General features: G+C 37.8%; 1 protein-coding gene and 1 long non-coding RNA gene across 15 annotated transcripts in view; one reads left to right on the top strand and one right to left on the bottom strand.

The window, feature by feature from the left end:
• Positions 1-333: 333 nt before the first annotated feature.
• LOC124167563 lies at positions 334-4,536 on the top strand. 14 transcript variants are annotated; one of them, XR_006866739.1, is made up of 8 exons: positions 337-351; positions 763-821; positions 921-1,030; positions 1,270-1,487; positions 1,753-1,953; positions 2,040-2,469; positions 2,724-2,920; positions 3,060-4,536. It is a non-coding gene; the product is annotated as an uncharacterized LOC124167563 (long non-coding RNA). The 14 variants fall into 14 exon arrangements; XR_006866737.1 differs by having other exon boundaries at positions 758-821; XR_006866736.1 differs by having other exon boundaries at positions 758-821; positions 902-1,030.
• A 7,647-nt stretch (positions 4,537-12,183) lies between these two features.
• LOC124167557 (3 beta-hydroxysteroid dehydrogenase/Delta 5-->4-isomerase type 1) overlaps positions 12,184-21,317 on the bottom strand; it is a 58,123-nt gene continuing 48,989 nt past the window's right edge. Inside the window, exons 4-7 of the mRNA XM_046545524.1 lie at positions 18,862-19,032; positions 17,868-18,152; positions 12,927-13,085; positions 12,184-12,855 (exon numbers count right to left, since the gene is read on the bottom strand). Of these exons, the coding sequence (XP_046401480.1) occupies positions 12,296-12,855; positions 12,927-13,085; positions 17,868-18,152; positions 18,862-19,032 (1,175 nt within the window). The 3' untranslated portion in view covers positions 12,184-12,295. The remainder of the gene's footprint in view (positions 12,856-12,926; positions 13,086-17,867; positions 18,153-18,861; positions 19,033-21,317) is intronic.

Below are 21,317 nucleotides of genomic sequence, written 5' to 3'. Positions count from 1 at the left end.
TGTTTTATGGGATAAGTGGTATTTATTCGACGATTTTGTGGATTTATTAATTAATATGTCTCCAAGTCACTCGGTGGCGATGGAAAAAGATTGAGATAATATAATAAGCGTCTCTCAAGGTTGACGATTCTCTGGATATTTATTATCGGCGAAGTGAAATTAATAAAATACCATTGATAATTTAAGGCTGTACCATTACGATTTCCTCCTTCGCATGAAATTTTACGCTCGATCATATCGTCTGCTCACGACAGCGAGGCCATGCGAAACCATCGTGCGCGCAGTGCGAAATGCACTTTGGGAAGAACAAGAACCCGTTATCCGCCGTTGCCGGTAGCCATAGTAACTTTGGTACCTACATAACTTTGTTGATATGTGAATTCATGCTTTGTGTTCGTCGTGATGCTTTTCTCCTTTTTGAATGGTCGAGGGACGGTTTTCGTTCACCAAACCTTTAGTAAATAGATTTTTTCAAGAACTTTAATTTTACTTAAATTGTTCATTTACTTCATCCGTCAAACTTAACGTGGTTTCAGCTTCTCCATTTTCACTTTTCATTTCATTTCACCTTCATATCCGATTATCATGTCCACCCGTCGTACTCTGACCTTATTGTATTCCTAATTTTCACTGACGTGAATTTTCGTTTGTAATTTTCACTAACTTAAGTTTTCGCGAGTGATTTTAACTCTTGTTAAATCGTGTTCTTAGTGAGAAAAAGTTTTCAGTGGTTACAAGTTTTTTTGGCTTTGGCTAGGGCAGTGCAAGTTAGAAGCCTCTTCGAGGGTTCAACCACCGTATTCCGCCAGGATTCGTGAAAGGTAAGTCTAGACTCTGTTTACCGTCGTTCATTATGAAATTCATTAACAGTACACTTAAGTTTTCATTACCATTGAGTTAGTTCTGTTGTGTTTCTATAGTATGGATCGATGTATGTCTGGTGGGTGCTCATAACTGCGAGTTTGTGGGTGCACGATGGAACGCTTAAGTTTTTCATTCAATGGAGTGCAACGTTCAGTACTGCACGTTGGTGAGAACTCACCCCCTACCAAACACTCTTGAAATATTGAGTTGAGCAGTAAAATTTAGCATAATCGCAGAGATATTTCCACAATTACTGGAGTGTGCAATCATTTAATGCATCACTATTAACTAGTCTTCATATACAATAATTAACTTTACTTTCAATGGAATTTTATGATCTCATGTTTTTAAGTAACTGAAGAGTGATCGCCTCATAGTCATGATTTTTTTTCCTCTTTTTTTCAGGATGCCTTGGCAAGTGTTAATATTTCTTCCACATAAAAAAATTTACTGGCCTCACAGTGCAGGCTTTTGCATAGTCATGGGTAAAATTGGATGGAGATAAGATTATTGAATATTACCCTAGGCTATAACTGGTCTTCAGTGTCACAGGTCATAAAATGGCTCTCGACTCAGTGAGGAATGGGGTATCTTGGGCGTGAAGTTCTGCATGCCTCCATTTGGTGAGTTTGCAACAATATTTGTGAGCATTTGTTTTGATTAAAGGGAGGGTTAACATCTTTGACTTGCAAGGGCAGGGTGCCTTTTAAATGTATTCAAAGGGGTTGTTTCATGGTGTGTGTGTGTGAGAGAACTGACTTGGTTGTACATGTTAAACTAGTTCTCTAAGCCAAGTATTAAATATTTTTATTTTAGTTAATTTTGACATTGACTTCATGCTTTGAAATGTGTGGCTAATGGTGGCATTTTATAATAATCATCTTCCAGAGACTGTAGTGGCAGCTGTCGCTATTGAACAGAGATGGCTACTTGTGAAGACGGAGAACAGACATGGAGGCATTTTAGTCACTGAAATCAAAAAATACTGGGAAAGGAAAAGGACAAAAAAGAATTGAAAGTATCCTGATGTAAGTAATTCTTCATCTATGGAGACTGATGATGACAGAATACTGAAACCACCATCACCTGGTAAATGTTTGCATATAAGAATTTGCATTTTTGAGTGCTTTATCATGTGCAAATGTAAGTGTAAAGCTTATCTATTCTGTTTTCAGTTGCATGAGTGCCTCCTAAGAAGGAAAGGTTGCACTTAAAGATTCCTCAAACAATGTTGGAGTGAAGGAGCCTTAAACTTTTCTATAGAATTGGAGTGTTATTTCTGAAGAATCAGTGAAGTCCAATTGTTAGCACTTGGTACACCCAATGAGGTCAGAGGTATCGGGGAAGATTTCTCAGGATTTGCACCAGGTAAGGTCCTCCATTTCTCCTTCCAATGTTTCCGCAAGCAACTCACCAATCGTCTCCAGGGATTCTGGAATCCAAGGTTGGATTCCTAAATCGTTTGGTTCTTGAATCCCTGAAGACGATGGGTAAGTTGCTTGTCGAAACGTTTGAATGAGATCTGGAGGACCTTATCCAGTGCAAATCATGAGAAATCTTCACTGCTATTGTTTGCTGGGAAAGAACCTGAAAGAGGAGTATTTGGTTGGTATTTCATTTACATTGTCAACTGTTTGACTTCATAGCCTCCTTAGTGTTAATATGCTCATGGTACTTTGTATAGATTATCACTTTGAGTCTTAAACTTAAGTTATGGTACCATCATCACCTCCTTGTTGATATTTAATTTTATGATAACTCTGGGATGTACTTAGAAATTAAAAATGCTGTGCCACTATGTTCAATGGTTCTCAGCAATTACCATAGATAATTAATTATCTGGTCATCTCATTTTTCAGATTTTATTTCATGAAGGAAAGATCTTCGAACATCATGTTTAAGAGCAGTCAGAACAATAAAATGAGGACTGGGCTTAACAAAAGTCAAAAACAAGTGTTCTACCCTAACATTGAATGAGTTAGCTGTGTCTTTCTGTTTGAAGGGACACTCAGAAAACAAGAAGTGCATTTTAGCTCCATTATAAATGTCTCATTTGGTAAGTATTTTTTAATCATTGGTGCTTTCGATTTACTCTTCCCTTATCTTGGAATACAGTTGAATGAAAAGAGCTTTTCAGCATATGTTCATATTTCATATTCAGCATAATATCTAATCCAATTATGATTACCTTGCAGGGAGTGTAAAAGCCAAAATAAGCCTGATTTGATACTATCAGTGTGAAAAGAAGCATCAGGGAATGATCCCAGGCCTCAAAATACAGAGCAGAGAAAGGGAATAAGAAACGAGAAAGTGTTCTGAAAGGCAACTGAAAGGGGATCTCGAAGAAACATGATTCTTCCAATTTGCCTATCTCAGAACCTGTCAGTGTGGAAAGGCAGTTTTGTTTGTAGTCTCATAACATGATTGTGGGATAAGGTGAGGTCAGCGACTGATCACTGTTACGACAGACACAGCTATGTCATTAATGCTCCTTGATTTTTGCCTGACAAGGGAGAAGGAATGTTTCTTCACCTTCTTAAATGCCCTATTTTTTATGATTTTTCAAAATGCCAAATGCTGCTAGGAATAGGTCCAAGTTTGGTTGAATAGCCTTTCGTATAGCTGAAATAAATTAATTTTACTTCATTTCTTTCCTGTGAACCTAGCTCAAATGCTATAGAATGCCCTACCCTTAAACAGCTCCATGGAGTGGTGAAGCTTACGTCTTATTCCATATATGGAGGCATAAAATGCTGCAGGAACGCTAGGGTGTGTTAGCTTGTGGTGATCAGCTTCCTTATTGTCATAGAACACAGCAATTTCATAATAAGGCATTCATAATAGGGCATCGTGCTTGCTATGGCAGTGAACAACTGAATGTGTACATTCTATGAAGAAAACTTCTTTAAAAATAACATTTCCTAATTACCACATGCTAATGTTTCCCTGTCACCACAACCTTGAATGTGTATGTCCTTGTATGAAATGGCTGTGTTCCATGGTAATTAAGTAGTTGACCACTAAAATGAGAGGCCACATTAAATAGTGCACACTGGTGTTGCTATTGCATTTCATGCCTCCGTGTTCGGAATAAGACTTCAATATGTTATGTCAAATATAACTTTACAAAACATTCCCCTGCCTGTTAGGATCTGCTGCAACAGAAAATTGGAAAGTAAATTAAATCTAGACTCCAAAAAATTGAATGCAAGTTTCTGTTAAGACCTCAACCCTTACTATGTAATTAATGATGTAAAACTATAATTTGTTTATTCTCCTATTTTGATATTGGAGTCATGTGTGAGATTGATATTTTTCGTACTGTTCCTCGTCGGGGATCTATTGTGCTTGAGGCTTTAACATAAATATTGCTGTAATTCTATAATTTCCACTTGAAAATGATCATGCTATCTTTTGGTTAGCATTATATTTTGTTTTGTATTGATGGAGACCTATTTCTTTCCATTTTCGGTTATGAACTACCCTGTAGCTCATTGTTTTTTCCAACTGTCATTTCCCCAGGTGGGGCTGCTCTGATTACAAAATCAGTTGCTCTGTGGTGTGTTAGGTGCTTTTGATATCATTGCTGTTGTGACCTCTTAATACCGTTTGCTTGAATATCTAATGGATTTTAATGTTTGCAGCGAAAATAAAAGTTTATTTTCAAAATTCTGTCAATGATTGATTTCTCTATTAAACCCAGACCTATCAATTATTATTGGAATACCCCGCCATGGTAGCAGTATCAACGTGGTATCAAAAAATCCCGCTAGATGGCGCCACAGTCGCGATGCTGCCCATTTAGTTCTCGAAAGTGCCGGTAGGTGTCCCTTGTGTCTGTGACGTCACCGAAAAGAAACTGTTGCTTTATCGTTGGCGACATTTAACGGCATTTTTGCCCCTTCGTTGCTGCCTCGTTGCCGTCATGTTTATAGCAACGTATTCGGCCGTTTCTTTATCGTTGATGGAAAGTTGCCGTAATTTAAGGGGCAACGTCCTGTTCTGTGCTGGCTGGGAGATATGAATGCCAATGTGTTGACAAAATGCATACTGCTACATTTGGGCAATAGTAAAAGTTGTTGGACTAGTGTGCTTCTCAATATTTCTGCTCTTCTAGGTACCAAGGGATTATATGTATGAGATCATAATTATTAGTCAACAATCCTAAGATTGATTTGACGCAGCTCTCCATTCGTCTATCCTACCCGCTAGCCTCTTTATAGCGACATATGTCTTCCCTTTTGCATCCTTTATAACCTGTCCAATGTAACTCATTCGGAAGCGTCCCTTGCCATTCTTCCCTTCCACCTGTCCTTCTATGAATGTTTTCATCAGGCCATCAGGTCTCATAATGTGGACAAGTAAGTTGTCCCGTCTTCTGCTTAAGGTTTTTAGAAGTCTTATTTTTTATCCCACTTTTTTTGCACTCATTCATTATTTACACGTTCGATCAATTTTATATTCATCATTCTTCGGTAGCAACACATTTCGAATGCTTCCACTCTTTGACTTCCCTGCTGCTATCAACGTCTAAGCCTCACTTCCTTAGAGAATCATACTCCATATGTAGCATATGATGAATTGTTTCCTTACTTCTATGCTTGTATTCTCAGATGTAAGAAGATTCATCTTTTTGTAGTAAGCCCTCTTCGCCAGCGCTATTCTACTATTTCTTTCTTGCTTCGTCCATCGTTGGTAATTCGGCTTCCCTGGTAAGAAAACGCTTTCACCTCTTCTAACTTTTGATTTCTTAGCTTAATGTTTGTCCTAGCCTCCTCTCTTTTGTTCCATACTAATATCTTAGTCTTCATTTTGTTGATTTTCAACTGATATCTGGCCATATTCCTTTATATATTTGTCAAAGTCTTTAAAAATTCTTCTCTGTCTCGGCTATGACTGCTATGTCGTCAGCGAATCGTAGCATACTATTTTCTCTCCGTTAATATTGACACCCAAAGCCTTCTACTTACAATCACCTAAAATTATAAGGTTTTCTTCACCTCTTACCTGTTTGATTACTGCTGTGATATCTTCATAGACGTCTTTAACTTCTTCATCCAAGTAGTCCGTCGTAGGTATGTTAACATGTACCACTACGGTATCTACCGGCTTAGTCTCAAGCTTTACCATAATTATCCTTTTATTTAGCGCGGAACCTTTTTCCATGAATATCGATCGTATGATCCTTATCTTTTACATAATTAACGGAAGGAGGAATATTTCTCGCAGTTTTTCAAAGTAAATTAGTAAAGGCATTAGAAATAATTTATCCCCTACGAAATTAAAGCGGGCCAAATGTTGGCAAAGTCGAATCCATTAGTTCGTAATCAGACATAGATTAGTCCCAAGAAGATACATTGAATGAATTACACACAATTTGTACGTTGAAGATGTTGTTATAACATTGAAATCTAGGTCACATTAACTTTTCTTATAATCGTGGAAAATTGCAAGAGTTTCTTTCAATATGGAAAAATTCCGCTCCATCACGTTTGAATCTTCGGATTTTATTTGTAAGTTGAATTAAGTATATGTTTTGATGTAGAGCGTTTTGAAAATCATTAATCATTCTACCAAATAAAGTTGTTAAGCATGGAACGGCAACTAAAAATTATCTACCGTGTAGTGGTTAGAGTTATTCGTAAAAGAGGATATTCCAGCGTCACATGCAAAAGGTTTTGTGCTCTCACTCATACAAAGTACTACATTGAACAAGCAAATTTGTACGCAGTCACGCGCACGAGTGCATAGTTAAATACACTAGTGCATAGTTAAATAAGTATGATAATCGACATGAAAAAATCATTTGACTAACCTGGGATTCGAACCCGGATATCCCCGATGGCCGGTTAAATATGCTACCACTTATACCACGAAGCAACCTTTTTCCTTGAATATGAAATTCACTGACTCTTCAATGACTCTTTTTACTTGTGTCTAAGATTCGCCTAGAAAAATTTACTTGGTAATGTAACGGACCGGCAATCGGGAGGATCTGGGTTTGAATCGCGGCTAACATAAGCGAAATGTTGTTGAAGTTTATTCGGGATTGCCACCGGTTAAGGTTCTCCATCTCTGCCGACGTTTCGATGGCCGAGTCGTCCATCGTCATCAGGGCATCGTCATCAAGCCCTGATGACGATGGACGACTCGGCCATCGAAACGTCGGCAGAGATGGAGAACCTTATCCGGTGGCAATCCCGAATAAACTTCAACAACAGCATACGCCGGGAAAACCTCAGATCTTTCTTCATAAGCGAAATGTTTTTTTCGTGGCAAATAACAGTCTTGGTATATATGTATTCTCATTCATATTAAATAATAGTGGAGTATAAGATCTAAAATTCCCTTCGAAATTAAAAAAATGGGAGACATATTAAGTACAAGACCTAACTTCAATGCAGGGTTCCATCCCGGAAGGGTCATACAGTGTACTCGAGGGGTAGAGAAAAATTGATCGGGTAATGCTCCTGAGAAATTTTAGTTTCTTCCCAATGACTACAACCGCTCTGCGGTGATGTTAGAATCATTCTAAACTGAAGAACTTTTAATGATATTACATTTAGTTGTCATAAATTTCTAGACGTCTTATTATGCCGAATAATTTCAACAGTTAAATATAATGAGTCTACCTGATCCTGCGCACTAGTATTTTACATGAAGTCTCGCATATTTATATCGCAATGTGGTCGTTTACTCTGGCACGAAATCTTAATTTTAGTTAATAACTCGGTCGATGGATGGGTAAAAATAACTAACTACCTCGTTCAGTCATTCTCACAAAAATTAGCATTGAAAAATCGCGGAAATTGCCGCCCACTTCTGAGAAAAGTTGCATTCATCATCAGAGTTTCGGTTCATTACGACCTGTAGTGAGAACAATTCATTGAGAGAATCAATCGCTCAGAAGAGTGTAAGCAGCACGTGAAACAGGTTGTTGGTGAGAGATATAACGCGAAGTTAGTTTGCATAACTTCACTCGAGCGAAATAAATATCCCACATTCGAGTTTTATCCGTGTGTATTGTTTGTTTTCTCGTCACTCCTGCTACACAAGTAAAATTCTTGTCTTATACTTGTAAGACTGGTTTGCATGTTCATTGGATCTCGTGTATCTAATTTTTGCATACAACAAGCATATTTACGCAAATAGTTAGATAGATAGTTAAAGATTAAATTCGGTCATCTAGACGTCGTCGCTGTATTACATCGACCAAACATCAACCCCTGCTTAGTGATACGGTGGTTCAAGTTCAAATTCTTTCTTTTGGGTGACTCATGTAATGATTAATAATAGTAATTTTAATAAATAAGAATATTTTTATAAGAAAATAACTTTTCGAAGTTTTCTCCCTCGGTTGCAAGTTATCGAGAAACATATATGTCGGAAATACGAGACAAATAAACCAACGTGATACTATTCATATCGTGTTTTGATGACATAACGGTTACTTTTGAAAATATTTAGACACGAAATGAAGATATGCACGTTATATTACCTACTCGGTGAAATATTTATTCTTGGTTAGCGTCAGCAAGAACTTAAAAGGCAATGGTGCAACCTAGAATCTAATTGATAATGTGCAGTATATTCTCTGTATTCATCTTATTTTCAATGCTTGGTTACAAAAAATTAATATATTATAGTCACAGCCAATAAATTATCGAGAGATAGGTACTTACTTTAAAGCAGTTTCTCCTTCTGTAGTGTAAATAACATCTATTATTGCAGGTTTGTAATGACTAAAATGGTTAAAATAATTTGATAGTCTATTTCTTAGCTGCATCACGTTTTTACAGATTTTATGTGGATGAAAATACGTGTCTAAAGATATACTAACTGTTAATAATGTAGCACACTTAAAAAGGATTTATACATTCACCATTATTCCTAGTACTTCTTTTCCACCTTCCCACAAAAGATATGCTTCCTCTTTGATTTCCTTTCACTTTCCATGCATAAGAACAAAAAACTTGAAAACTCGCGCTAGCCCCGTTTCAAACATGCCGCTCGCAACACAAGAACACAGGGCTTCGGATAATAACGAAAAAAACTGTTGGCCTGCTGGGGCCCGACCACGGGTCAGACGGGCAAGCTTAGGTCGAGGAAAGCATAGAGGAAAAAAAACAGATGTAGGGGACACAAGAGACGATGGAGGGGAGGTAGTGAGAGAGACTGCTGTGGGGTGAGAAGCTCTTTCACCGAGAGTGGGGGATCATACAGCAGCGCCATGGAAGAAAAGATCGTAAGCGCTTGACGTTGAGAAAACACGCTCGGGAAATTTAGCTATAGTGTGGTTATTACAAATATTACATTGATGAAACGTATCTTATTTCCAAGAAGAAGGATGAATGTTCTCATTTCCCGAAAAAAAAATTCAAATCGCGTTTTCTACGTGGTAGAATTACATCGAGAAAACAGGCGTTTTATTGTGTTTTTCAGCGCAAATAACTAATTAACAAATGCTTTTCAAATAATTTTTTTTCACTTGCCAATAACAATAATCTTAGCTTAAACCATATCCAAAACAAGTTCTCTCCAGAGTGTATAATAAGCGAGCAAATGGCGAGCAACCTGAAGTCTGCAGAGCGGTTTTTCGCGGAGGTATAGAACACCCTTAAGGCTAAAGTGGAGTATTTCAGTGATAGATTGAGAATTGAGAACTTCAAGTGTTCGGAAGGTTGGTTATACTAATTTAAAGCACAAAAGCATTATCTCCCTTCATAATTGCTGGTGATGCCTGCAGTTTACACTGGAAGCTGTGGAAGAAAGGACTCCAATCGTTGCAGAATATCTTAAGAAGTATTCCCTACTAAGTACTTGCTCCATCCATACCATGTCTTCTCTGTATCTCATCTAAAAGCTGCCTCTCCTCACCCACCATGTCCAGCACTTCGTCATTCCTCCTCCTCTCCATCCATTTCACTTTCTCCATTCTTCGCCACACCCACATCTTGAATGCCTTGAGTCTTCTCTCATTCTCCTTCCTAAGTGTCCAAGTTTCTGCGCCGTAAAGCGCTACTCTCCAGATCAGACTCTTCACCTACCTTTTCTTTAAATTCTTACATAGCGAACCTCGCATGAGCTCCTTTCTGTTCATGAATGCCTCCTTTGCTAATACTATTCTCTTCCTGATTTCCTTACTACTGTATCTGTCTTCCTCTAACATACTGCCTAAATATGTATTTAAACTGCTCAACCTGCTCAAGTTTTTCACCACCCACCTTTATCATCATGAACACCCGGGAATCTCACTGATTTGAACATCATTCCTCTCAATTTAACTCCAGCTTCTAACTCATCCCACGCTTCCCTTAGGATCTCCTCAGGATACACATTAAAGAGCTGCGGAAATAGAGGACAGCCTTGCCTCAATTCTCGGCCCATGCTTGCCCACCCAGATTCTCTGTCTGCTATCCTCACTTGCGCAGTCTGGGCCGTATATAGATTACGAATCAGTCACCTTTCCCTCCTATCTACACCTATTTTCTTTAGAATATCCATTAACTTTACCCAGTATGCTCTATCAAATGCTTTTTCAAAATCCACAAAGCAGGCATACACGTCCTGGTCATATTCTAGGTTCCTCTCCACCAAGGACCTCATTATTGTTATTGCATCACAAGTTGACTTCCCTTTACAAAACCAAATTGATCTTCACCCAAATACTTGTATTTTTCAGGGCAGGTTTCCACAAATTGCTCAGATGGAAGCCGGCATCTCTGTTCATGTTTCTCTTCTCAAGTCTGATTTCCACTGCCTCCTTAACGACACGGTACCAGTAATTGTTGGCATGGCATATTATTACCGTTCTATTCTTTCAGACGAAAGCGGACTCAATGTAGCATTTCCTTGGCAGTCATTCATGTGAAATTCAGGCGGCTTTCAAACGAGACTACCGGAGATGGCTCTCTGCAATGCCGTGTGCCGTGCCATGAACGGCGGCCGGCAGAAAATCATTTCGTCTGAAAGTGGTCTTACAATTGAATCATATACAGCATGTACATATACAGTTATTCTTCGACATACAAGCAAGATATGTTCCAAGAGCTTGTTCGTAAGTTGAGAAACCTATGCAAGGCATCGAAAGGTGTTTTTATCTTGCAAAATGCAACACTGCACTACCATTTTGCCTTAACTCACGGCCGGCCAGTTTATCCGTGGTGTCGCTGTACTGGCATGCTGAGGGAGTTTCGCTATCGATTCTGATGATATGTAGTATGTAAACTGTGCTCCAAGCATAGTCTGCGTGGCCCTTCAAAATCAGCATCGATTACTACTGTTTTCAGTGAACGCCTGTTCATGGCAATATTTTTGCCAAAAAAAAGAATAGATTAGACCCAAATAGGTTAAAAATGTTGAATTTTTAAAATCAAAACCTGGAGAAAGAACCAGTGGCTGCCTGATGTAATGTGATATATTGGTCGATCAAGCATTCTTTAACAACATGTTATTTAAACTTTTATGCCTGGCAAATAAAATTATGGTGACGATCCTAAGTTTTTTTTTACAGAGCTTTTCTGCTGATTTACATCTTTAGTGAAATTACTTTCATTCACTTCTTGCGGTTGTTCATTTAAATTTGCCATTATTTCAGATAATAAGAGTTCATCCTTAGTATCGAGAACCGATGGGGAGAACTGGACCGGTACCGAGAACCAAAAAAATTTAACAACCGACTCATCCTTAGTTTCCGGGATTCTCTGACCTTTTGACTTTCTCTTTTTCTGTAATGGGGAACACAAGATGACTTGTCTGTAACTATAACCACCCTCAAGGGCCAGGAAACTCATCCTGTTTGATGAGTTTCCAAGGCTTACATAATCTGGTTCTATGTTTTCAGGAGTTAAACTGTAGGTAGGATTTCCTTACATCCATTGCAAAAGAGAGTTTTTCTCGTAATACCTCTGAGGAGATTATAGTCAGAAGTCCTAGTTTATCTTTGATTTGATTTATCCTACCCTTACATTGGCAGTTGTTGAAAATTACCCCTTCGAATCCTCCTCTAGGGGATGGTGGAATATGTGAGGTTTTTCATCGTAGCAAAGCTAAAGTAATTCATTATAGTATTTCATTTTAAGTATTCCATTATACGTATGTAATTTTAAGCAAGCCCCAGTGTCCATGGGATGAAGCTCCCTTCTGCTAATCCTGAGGCTGCGGGTTTGAGTTCCACCTTTGTGGGTTTTTCACAGCTTCAGGTATTGATACATGTGAAGTTGTTTTGGCTTGGTCGCTGGAAAACCTAATGACGTGCTATGCCTATTAAGGCCCCAGGTAGATACAGGACATCAGAATCATGTAAGATGGAAAAGGAAATTATTTTGGTAACATTAAATTTATTTCTTATGAAAAAGTTGATTTACATAATATCTACAAAACTTTTAACGTAACAGTTGGTTTCAACAATCATGACAAGATCAGAAGTATTTTAAGTAGGATTAGGTATGTGTCCCCCATCGCCTACATTCAATCGTAATAGATTTCTTTTTTGTGGTTTACCCAGTTTCCCCGTATTCATTTGCCTAACTCTAGCATAAAACTCAGAGGAAGACATTATAGCCTCCTCCATAGAATACAATGGTTCATAGTCCATATAAATTGATGCTCTTAATCGGCTGAAAAAAACAACACTCCCCAGATATGAGATGAAGGCACTTGGAGAAACTGTAAGTGTCACTTGAAACAAAGGGCACACTAACCATGACATTATAAGCTCAAATAGGATAGCCACCAAATAGCTTAATACCATAGGTATTGACCACTCCGTCACATGATATGGTGATCTTTCAGTTTTTGCATTTGCATCATTTAATGAATTATTGTTAGGTATCCTGGGATTTGGTCCTCGTCCTCCAGTTACTCTCTCCACAAACCTCAGTGTGTTATCAAGATGTGTGTCATCTGTGACAAAAATAGGTAAACCAGCAATGGACTCAGGATGTTTCTTCAGAGCATTCTTGGCACACAAATGGGCCCAGGCAGCATTTCCTAGGATGAAAAATTGGAAAGAATATAGATATCCATGAGTGAACAAAAATTTTTAATATAATTTTATTCACCTGCGTATGTAACTTGTTGTTTTCCTCCAATTCCAGAGATTTGAATGAGTCGACCATCACAGGCATCAGCAAGCTTGCATATTTCAGGCACAAATTTGTAGTCCTCTTCACCATAGAGTAGGGTTGGTCTTAGGGCTACAGTTTTAAGAACACCATTTCCTGAAAGAAGATTGCAGATTAATTATGTAGTAGTCAATTATAGTATCCATCCATTGCCAAGTTAAAAATTCTTGGTGCCTTAATGTTCACAGCAACAGTGAGAGGAGGGCTTAGTGACTGGAGGAAGTGTGGTTGGTTGGAGAAGAAGGCAAAATTCCCCCTACACTCTAAGCCTCATGGGCAAGGCAGTGAAAAGAATGGTCATTTTCACGTCCCACTCTGTTTTTCATCTGGAAGGTATCAAAACACCCTAAATTCACAAGTATAGTGCAAAGGTTAATCTCTGGCTGCACCCACATGTGTCCAAAATTTCAAGTACATATAGCACATACTCATATATTACGCACAGGACAGTGGCAATATTGTGACTGCTGAAATTCATATTCTCAGAACCATGGAATTTCGCTTTTTTTCAATGAGGTAGGAGAAAATCTAAAGAAGTTATACAAGGGAGTGCTTGAAGATATTTCTCTTTCAGCTTGCTCATCTTATGTGTAGCATCCATCAAGTAAATTTGAAAGTTAAAAAAAGAAAAAAACAATGGATTACACACGTTACCTCGAGAATTTAGGGTACACTCACCTGGGCCAAATAAGGGTGTCTAAGAAACTTTAACGTATTTACTTAATTAATTTGGAAGTAATTCTTTAATTCTCTACATCTATTTATGAAAGCAATGTGAAAACTCATTCTGCATTATACTAATTGTGTAAAAACTAGGGATGAGATGTAGGGTGATCGGAGGAATACATTAATGTATATCTAAGCTTATATTGAATTATAGAAAAGAATTTACATACATATATATTTCTTTTGGATTCATTAGGTAAAAACTTTCCAATTCAGAGAAACGAAGAGGATTACATCATAACCATTTATGAACAACAAGTCATAGAACTATATTATTTAACTTTAATTTCTCCTCCTTATCCACATTTCAAATGCTTCTTCTCTGTTTTTATCCTCCTTTCTCTGTATCCACATCTCAGGGGAGGTTGAAAGCTTTATGCATAAATAGTTCCTCTTGACTCATAACACCTTTACCATAGCATACAGGGCTCCTATCTTTCCATCCCTCTGAAACTTCAATATCTTCTCAATAATGCACTTTCCACCTAGTTTCTTTTGCCTTCTTGGTTTTCTGTCATAATCATTGGTTTATTTTCATTTTCATCATATTGCCTTTGTCTGTGGGTACCTATAATTTTCCACTTCCTTCTCTCTCTTCTATTTCCTCTGTGATCTGTGGTTCCTTCTTCCTGCCCTCCACTTATTCAATCAACTACTCTAGCAATTTTTATAATCCTGTTATAATAGGGTGGTTTCCTATTATTTTTTATTGCCTAAATCGAAAGATTATTACTCCTGGAGTACGTATTTCACGCTTTTAGATTTTTAAATGACGATATCTATTTTTCGCGATTAAATGAAAAGTGAAAATTTTCAAGCGCGCGAAAACGTGATGCGTAAGTAGGAATGATGGGAAAAAGTCCGTGCGACGCATTTCTGGTTCCCCCTCCCGCCTTGTGAAGTGACCTTGATCGAGGCTCTGAGCGCTGATAGGATGCAGGATGCTAGCAGGTAGCCGAGTACCCTGCTAGCTGGTAGCGCTTGGCTTAAAAAAGGTTTATTAATACCTTATCAAACGAAGAAAACTTTCCGACCTTAGCCAGTTTTAATAGGTGATTATTAAGACATGTTTCCCTGAGCTCTGTGCCTCATACATGCATTGGTAACCTCAGACGATGCATAACTCCTATCCTCTCGTGTAGAAACTAGGTCCCTGTGACGTCACCTGGAGTGGAATCGCATGGGCGCCAATCTGGCCTTTTTCAAATGAGGATAAAATTTGACCCTTGCCATTCGTCTAAACCGGTATTTCAAAAACCAAATAATTTGTGTATTATGAATACACTAATGGTGGGTAACGAATCGCAATCAATGCCTTTCGTTTTCTTTGATGAAGGAAACTACCCTATTCTCTCCCACCATTCCTGTAGTCTTTTTACCTTTTTCCCTGAAATTTTTCTAGCATTCCTTTCTCTCGGTCACTTTCAGAGTCTCTACATTCCTCTTCCTACTTTTTTCAGCCTTTTGAACTAGGTCATGTTCAGAAATTGCATCCTTCCGTATAAGGCTGTCTTCAAATGTATTCACTGCTTCTAAATCTATATCTTACCATGGTGTGATACGTACTTTTATTCTCTGAACTCACTGTACTCTATTTGCGACCAATCATTTTCTTGAACATGATGCCATGTATCTTTTTTGCAACCTCTAAATATATTGCTTCCAGGCAAGAATTTTTATATTTTTTCTGTCAAAATTCTGCATAAAATTCAATATTCTGCTGGAAGCTTAAGATCCTTTACATGTTTAGTGGTCCAATGTCAAAATCTTTTCCCATGTTTTTTACGTCAACGATTGATCTGCCTTCTTGAATTCTATGCTATCTTTTCCTAGGTATACCCCCAGAATATGGTAAAACATTTTATGCACTTCAAAGATCTGCCATTTATGTATATGCATTAAACTGAATGATACATCTTTTTTTCCATCATTGAAATGCATAGATTGAAATCTATACTACGGACTTGAAATATAGCTAGCATTGCTAGTGGTCCAAGTTCATGGCTTTCAGAATGTGGATGGAAACAAGGGGCTAATGATCATTATTCATGTAATAAGATTGTTTAAGTATTCTACCAACTAACGTTGGTTTGAATGGACTCCTTGCAAGTCATTCCAGCCAAATCTTCTCCCACTATAGAGTTCCCTCTTCAATCCTTGATAAGACCTCTCCCCTTCCATTTCATCAAAAAATCCTACTCTTTTCTGCCCCTTCCCATGCCTGCACTAAGCATTCTTCCTTCTAGCTTAGTTTTTAAAATCTCCTCTTTTTTCACTAGTTGCTCCTGCCAAACCCTCTTGTCTCCTCGGTATCTCATTTACTGAAAGCTTTCTCTCAACACCCACCTTGTCTAGCACTTCATCATCCCTCTTCCTCTCTGTCAACTTTACCCTCCCAACTCTCCTCTTCATCCATATTTCAAATGCCTCCAGTCTGTTCTCATCTTCCTTCCTCAAAATCAGCATTTTCACACTTTAAAGTGCTACTCTCAAGATCAGACTTTTCACAAACCTTTTATTCAAATTCTTAGATAGTAATCCTCTCATCCAGGGGCGATCAGGTGCAGGGGCACAGCTAGGAATTAAGGCTGGGGGGGGGGGGGGGGGGGGGGTTTAGGTGCAACAAATACCAGGGTGTGTTTTGGTATGGAATACCCACCAGGATAAGTGGTAGGTGCGAGATTAATAAATTGTGGAATTTTAAGACAAATGGTTCAAAATGGTGAGTTTTACGGCTTTCTGAGGGATATTTTATTAATCCTTTCGCTATTCTGTCAGTAATATCAACCCAATTAAGTAAAATGGATTAAACTTAAAATATCTCTGAGCTCTGGAGGGGTTTCATCCCCCAAAATCCCCCCCTCGCTGTGCCTATGGTGTGGGGTGATAGGGACCCTCGGCTGGGGCTCATGTTGTGGCCCTCCTTACCAGGCAATTCAGGGGTCCTCCCCCAGAAAATTTTAGGAAATTGCATACCCGGAAATGGATTTTGACGATATTCTGGCTCTTAAAAACTAGATAAACGCTAATAAAAAATAGCAATGCTCTAAGAAAAAATGCTGTGAAAAGTTAGAATTTCATAGCTTATAAAATTTAATTACCTGTTATGGTTCTATTAGGTATCTATTTAGTGAATTTTTCCCTTGAAACTGCACTGAAATCTTAAGTAACCTCTAAAATTTCCTTTTCGGATAACCCTCTCAGAAAAGCATCATATTCTCTTTTATCTTCTGTCATTTATATTAAATTTTTTTACACAGAGTATGTTGTAAATTAAGCAACTAATGAAACCGTAGAATTTTATCATTACCAAAAGACTTTGGTTCAAGTAATCTGAGGCTTCTTCTAAGGCCCTGTTACATGGGGTACTTAGTTGCACAATCTGACCCATGTACAAAGGCGCATTCAAAATTGCATTGTGTGAAGCGGTGAATTGCCAGAACACATGCGAGAATGCGTGGACGTGAGATGACAAAATAGCCCGTTCTAATTTTGTTCATGCAATGGCACAATTCCATGCCATTTTAGAAATTAATGCAATTCTAACCTGCGAAATTCTGTGCTCCATGTAAAATGACCTTTATATCACCTTTCATACACATTTGACGATAGACACAAGCATTGTGGGGGCTCCCCTAAGCTCAGGGCCCTTCGAGATCGCAGACCAGCCAACCTGGCCAGACTGCCCCTGCTCTCATCAGCTCTTTCCTATTCACAAGCACCTCCTTTGCTTTTTTTAATTCTCTTCCTGATGTCTGTACTACTGTTTCCATTTCCCTCTAATGTGCTGCCCAAAAGTTAACCCGATCCACCTGCTCAAGATAGTGATGAACTACATATGTACAATTGAATCCAAAAGTATTGCAACAAATTGAACTTTTGCCGCAGTTAGGAAATAGTTTTTATATTATCTGTATTTTAGTTTAGACTCCCACTTTGCCATTTTCAATTGTTGTGTACATTGCTGTGCTCCTATACTAAGATTGGTACAACTTTAATTACATAAATAGGAAAAAAATAATTATCATTTTGTTTATCGGTGAATGAATGAAGTCATCATGAAGATGACTTCGTGCCATCACATATTGCTCTCACTGGCTTTGGCTTTAATAGGACTGAAATATTAGATTTAAAAAATGTAGAAAATTTTACCATTTCTTAATGGAGATCCATTGGCTTCCAATACTATAGTTTCAGCTCTCAATTTGGAATATGGATACCCTGGAGTTATTAATCCTTTGTCTTTGGATATTGAGGAAGGTGTTGATTTTGCTATTTCTCCAGATAATTTTGGAGGTAGAGCCTTAGCCTCTGTTTTAAACACAACAACAGAAATATTGCTTCCAAAATATGGTACTAGGGTAACCTCAGCTGTGCTACAGAATACAAGCTTGTCAATGCCTTCTTCAATGCAGAGTGACACGACATTGCGAGTGACTGAAACAAAAGAGGAAAGAATACATAAGAACACACGACAACAAATAAATAAAGCATCATGAAAATAACTGGTAGTTGCTCAAACAATTGCATCGATGACAATATTTCTAGTCTTATCTCATCATAACCTATCATAGATTAAAACAAACATAATTAGTAGATGGTTAAATTTACATACATTAGTGGGCATTGCTTAGCCTGATTGGAAATATTCTAGAGTTAAAATCGTCAGATTGAAGAATTTAGAGCATGTTTTTATATGCATAACAATAGCACAGGCAGTTTCAGTTATGTATTAGGGGGAAGCATAAATTTTTAACTGTGCTTCAGTAGAGTGGCATAACTAGAAATATGGTTTGGGGGGATGGAGCGGACTGGAGGGCAACCCAGGCAATGGAGTCCGGGAAAATTTTTGAAAAATGACTCATCTCAATGACTCAAATGACTCACTGCCATGATATTAATAAAATATATTTATCTTTAAGCAGGTGAAGTAATCATATTTTAAAACAAGTCAATATGTAGTTTAAAAAAATATTTTTATTTCTCGGAGGCTTTGGGGGGGATTATCCCCCATCAGTATGCCACTTTTATTACGCAAATTTATTATTTCAGAATTCATATGGATTATAAAGATTAAGATGTCAGGTATGATGTAGTGAAACGTTTGTCTTAGAGGTATATTTTTTTTTAGCAATCACTCACTTACCCAGGACATTATGATCATGCAAGCCTTGAATGTCCACTGGAAAATGATAGCTAACTAGACCTGCTGCATGGATGACACAGTCAACGTCTGAAAATGCTTTTCTGACAGACTCTGATGATTTGTCTCTGAGATCTCCAATGTATGTTATGATCCTTTTTGGCTCCTTGTGCCCTGGAAGCACCAAAATAAGTCATTGATTATGCTTGAAAATTTTGTAATAAGGACAGCCACAAATGAAATCGTCTGGAAAAACAAAATCCATCATGGTTTGTAGGATTTGTCTGAAAACTATTCACTATCTCATAGCTAAAAATTCTTTGCATGCAACTACTATGTGTATGGCTGAAAAATTTTTAATACCTCAGGTCTACTTCAAACTGTTTTTGGAGGCATACATGATTTTCTATTTAATTTAGTGAGATGCTAAGCTGTGGCCAGAAAATATTTTGAGGGAGTTCTCTAAGAGGCGAATATACATTTCTAAGAGTTAAGTTGGAGGGAGTACATCTTAAATTGTTTGTATGTCTCTAACATTTTGGGACGATTTGAACCCCATGAACAACCTCCCTGCTCGCTATAGCCTAAGTGAAAGGTAAGTAAAATTTCTATCTATCTTCCTCAATATATCCTACAAAAAAAATAATTACCACTCGGGTTGAGCTCTTGATGTCATCGACTTAAATGCAAAATGGTTTGCCATCAAAGGAAGGAAGGAAAGAAAAAATTGTATGGATACCATTTCATACAATTTCTTCCTGATGTCTGCTGTCCCATACAAAAAAATCTGTGCTGTGACTGCACTAAATCTGCACTGTAACTGGACTAAACTCTGTGTTTAGCACAGTCACAGTACACTTTTCTGTACTAGATTGCACTATGGCAGCTAGATTGGAGACATAGCACGTGCTATGTCTCCAATTTGCCTTGAGTGTGCCGATTTTCCCTTCATCATGTTGTCATCAATGTTTTTGCCGTAGCTTTTTATCCATTTCTCTTTATCCTTTTTCAATTCTCTGATAACTTGATTCCTTACCTTTTCCTAGAGGCTTCTTCAGTTTCTTTCTTTTCTTCTCGCTATGTTATTCCTTATTCCAATCTGATGTTATCACCATGTGCCTTCAGTTTCATTTCTTGATTTCTTTATCTTCAATTATTCCTTACTGTCTTGCACTTTCTCACCCAGTGCTCTTATTGTTTCTCCACTGATTTTATCTTCTCTAGATTCCTTGCCATTCTTCAAGTCCATTATTGCTTTCTCGAATGTACGTCTTGCATTCCTGGGCTGTGGTTGTCTTCCTCAACTTGGTTTAGGTCATCAGGTATGGTTTTCTGAGGGGTATCTGTCCCTAGTTTAGCTCTTCAATTTACTACATATTTTACATCTACTGCCTCTAGCATTGTACTATGTTTTTCTTGAATTTTTTTGCATGTAGACTTCCTTATGTTTTATGAAATGTCTCATTTCCAATTTGCCAATCATGCTGTCATCAATGCTTTTGCAGTAGATTTTCATCAATTTCTCTTTATCCTTTTTTCTTTGATGACTTGATTCCCTAGCATTTTGTAGAGCCTTCTTCAGTTTCATTTTTTGCATTCTTAGTACTGTATATTACCATGTACCATGTGCCATTGTATAAGATGCACATCAAGTTTTTCAGTCAATGAATTTGGGAAAATAATAATTTTGATTTAATCAGTGCAAGATAATGTGTATTATAAAATGGAAGAATGACTGAATTACATTATTATAATGGAACAGCATTCTAATGATTCTCAACAACAGAATTACAACAGTAGCCAAGAGCCATACCAACTCTCTAACACACCTTGCACTCGAGATAAACGGAGGCACCTGCAACTGTGACGGGTGGGCCCACCTTAATGCACCACTACTGGCTATGAAATATATATGTATTGCAAAGCCATAGCTTTCTCATTTCTCTGGCATAATATTTCCTTCCTTTGGATACCATTAAAATTGAAATATTCTGATGCATCCTTGTGTATGATGGCTCCCTGTTTTTGATGCTGCTGATTAATGAATAATAGTTGCACATGGTACATGAGAAAATGCTGTTCTTTCTCCTTTCATCTATGAGGACTATAGTGTGCTCTATTATCCATAGTTTTGACCTCAACCTGTTTGCTTTCCAGTTTTTTTTTTGTGCTACTTCATTGTATGAGTGATAATCAGTCACTTCTTGAGGTTGTTTCAACTCTCTGATATGCTTTGGATGGCATTCTTTCCTATTTCTGGCTTGCTATCAGTGGTAGCAGTGAATTTTTCCTTTGCCTTCATCCTCTCCCTGTAACATGTTCCACCTTTTTTCTCATTGTAGACGTATTTCTGTTCATCCTGTTCCTTTCAGTTGACACTCATTACTGCTAGATTGTAATTAATGTTGATATCAATCCAAGGTTAGGTCTTGCATTGCTTCTTTGATTCTTATACCTTC

Source organism: Ischnura elegans, chromosome 1 (genome assembly GCF_921293095.1).
Source record: "Ischnura elegans chromosome 1, ioIscEleg1.1, whole genome shotgun sequence".
NCBI lineage: Eukaryota > Metazoa > Arthropoda > Insecta > Odonata > Coenagrionidae > Ischnura > Ischnura elegans.
This window is presented reverse-complemented; position numbering and strand designations above follow the sequence as displayed.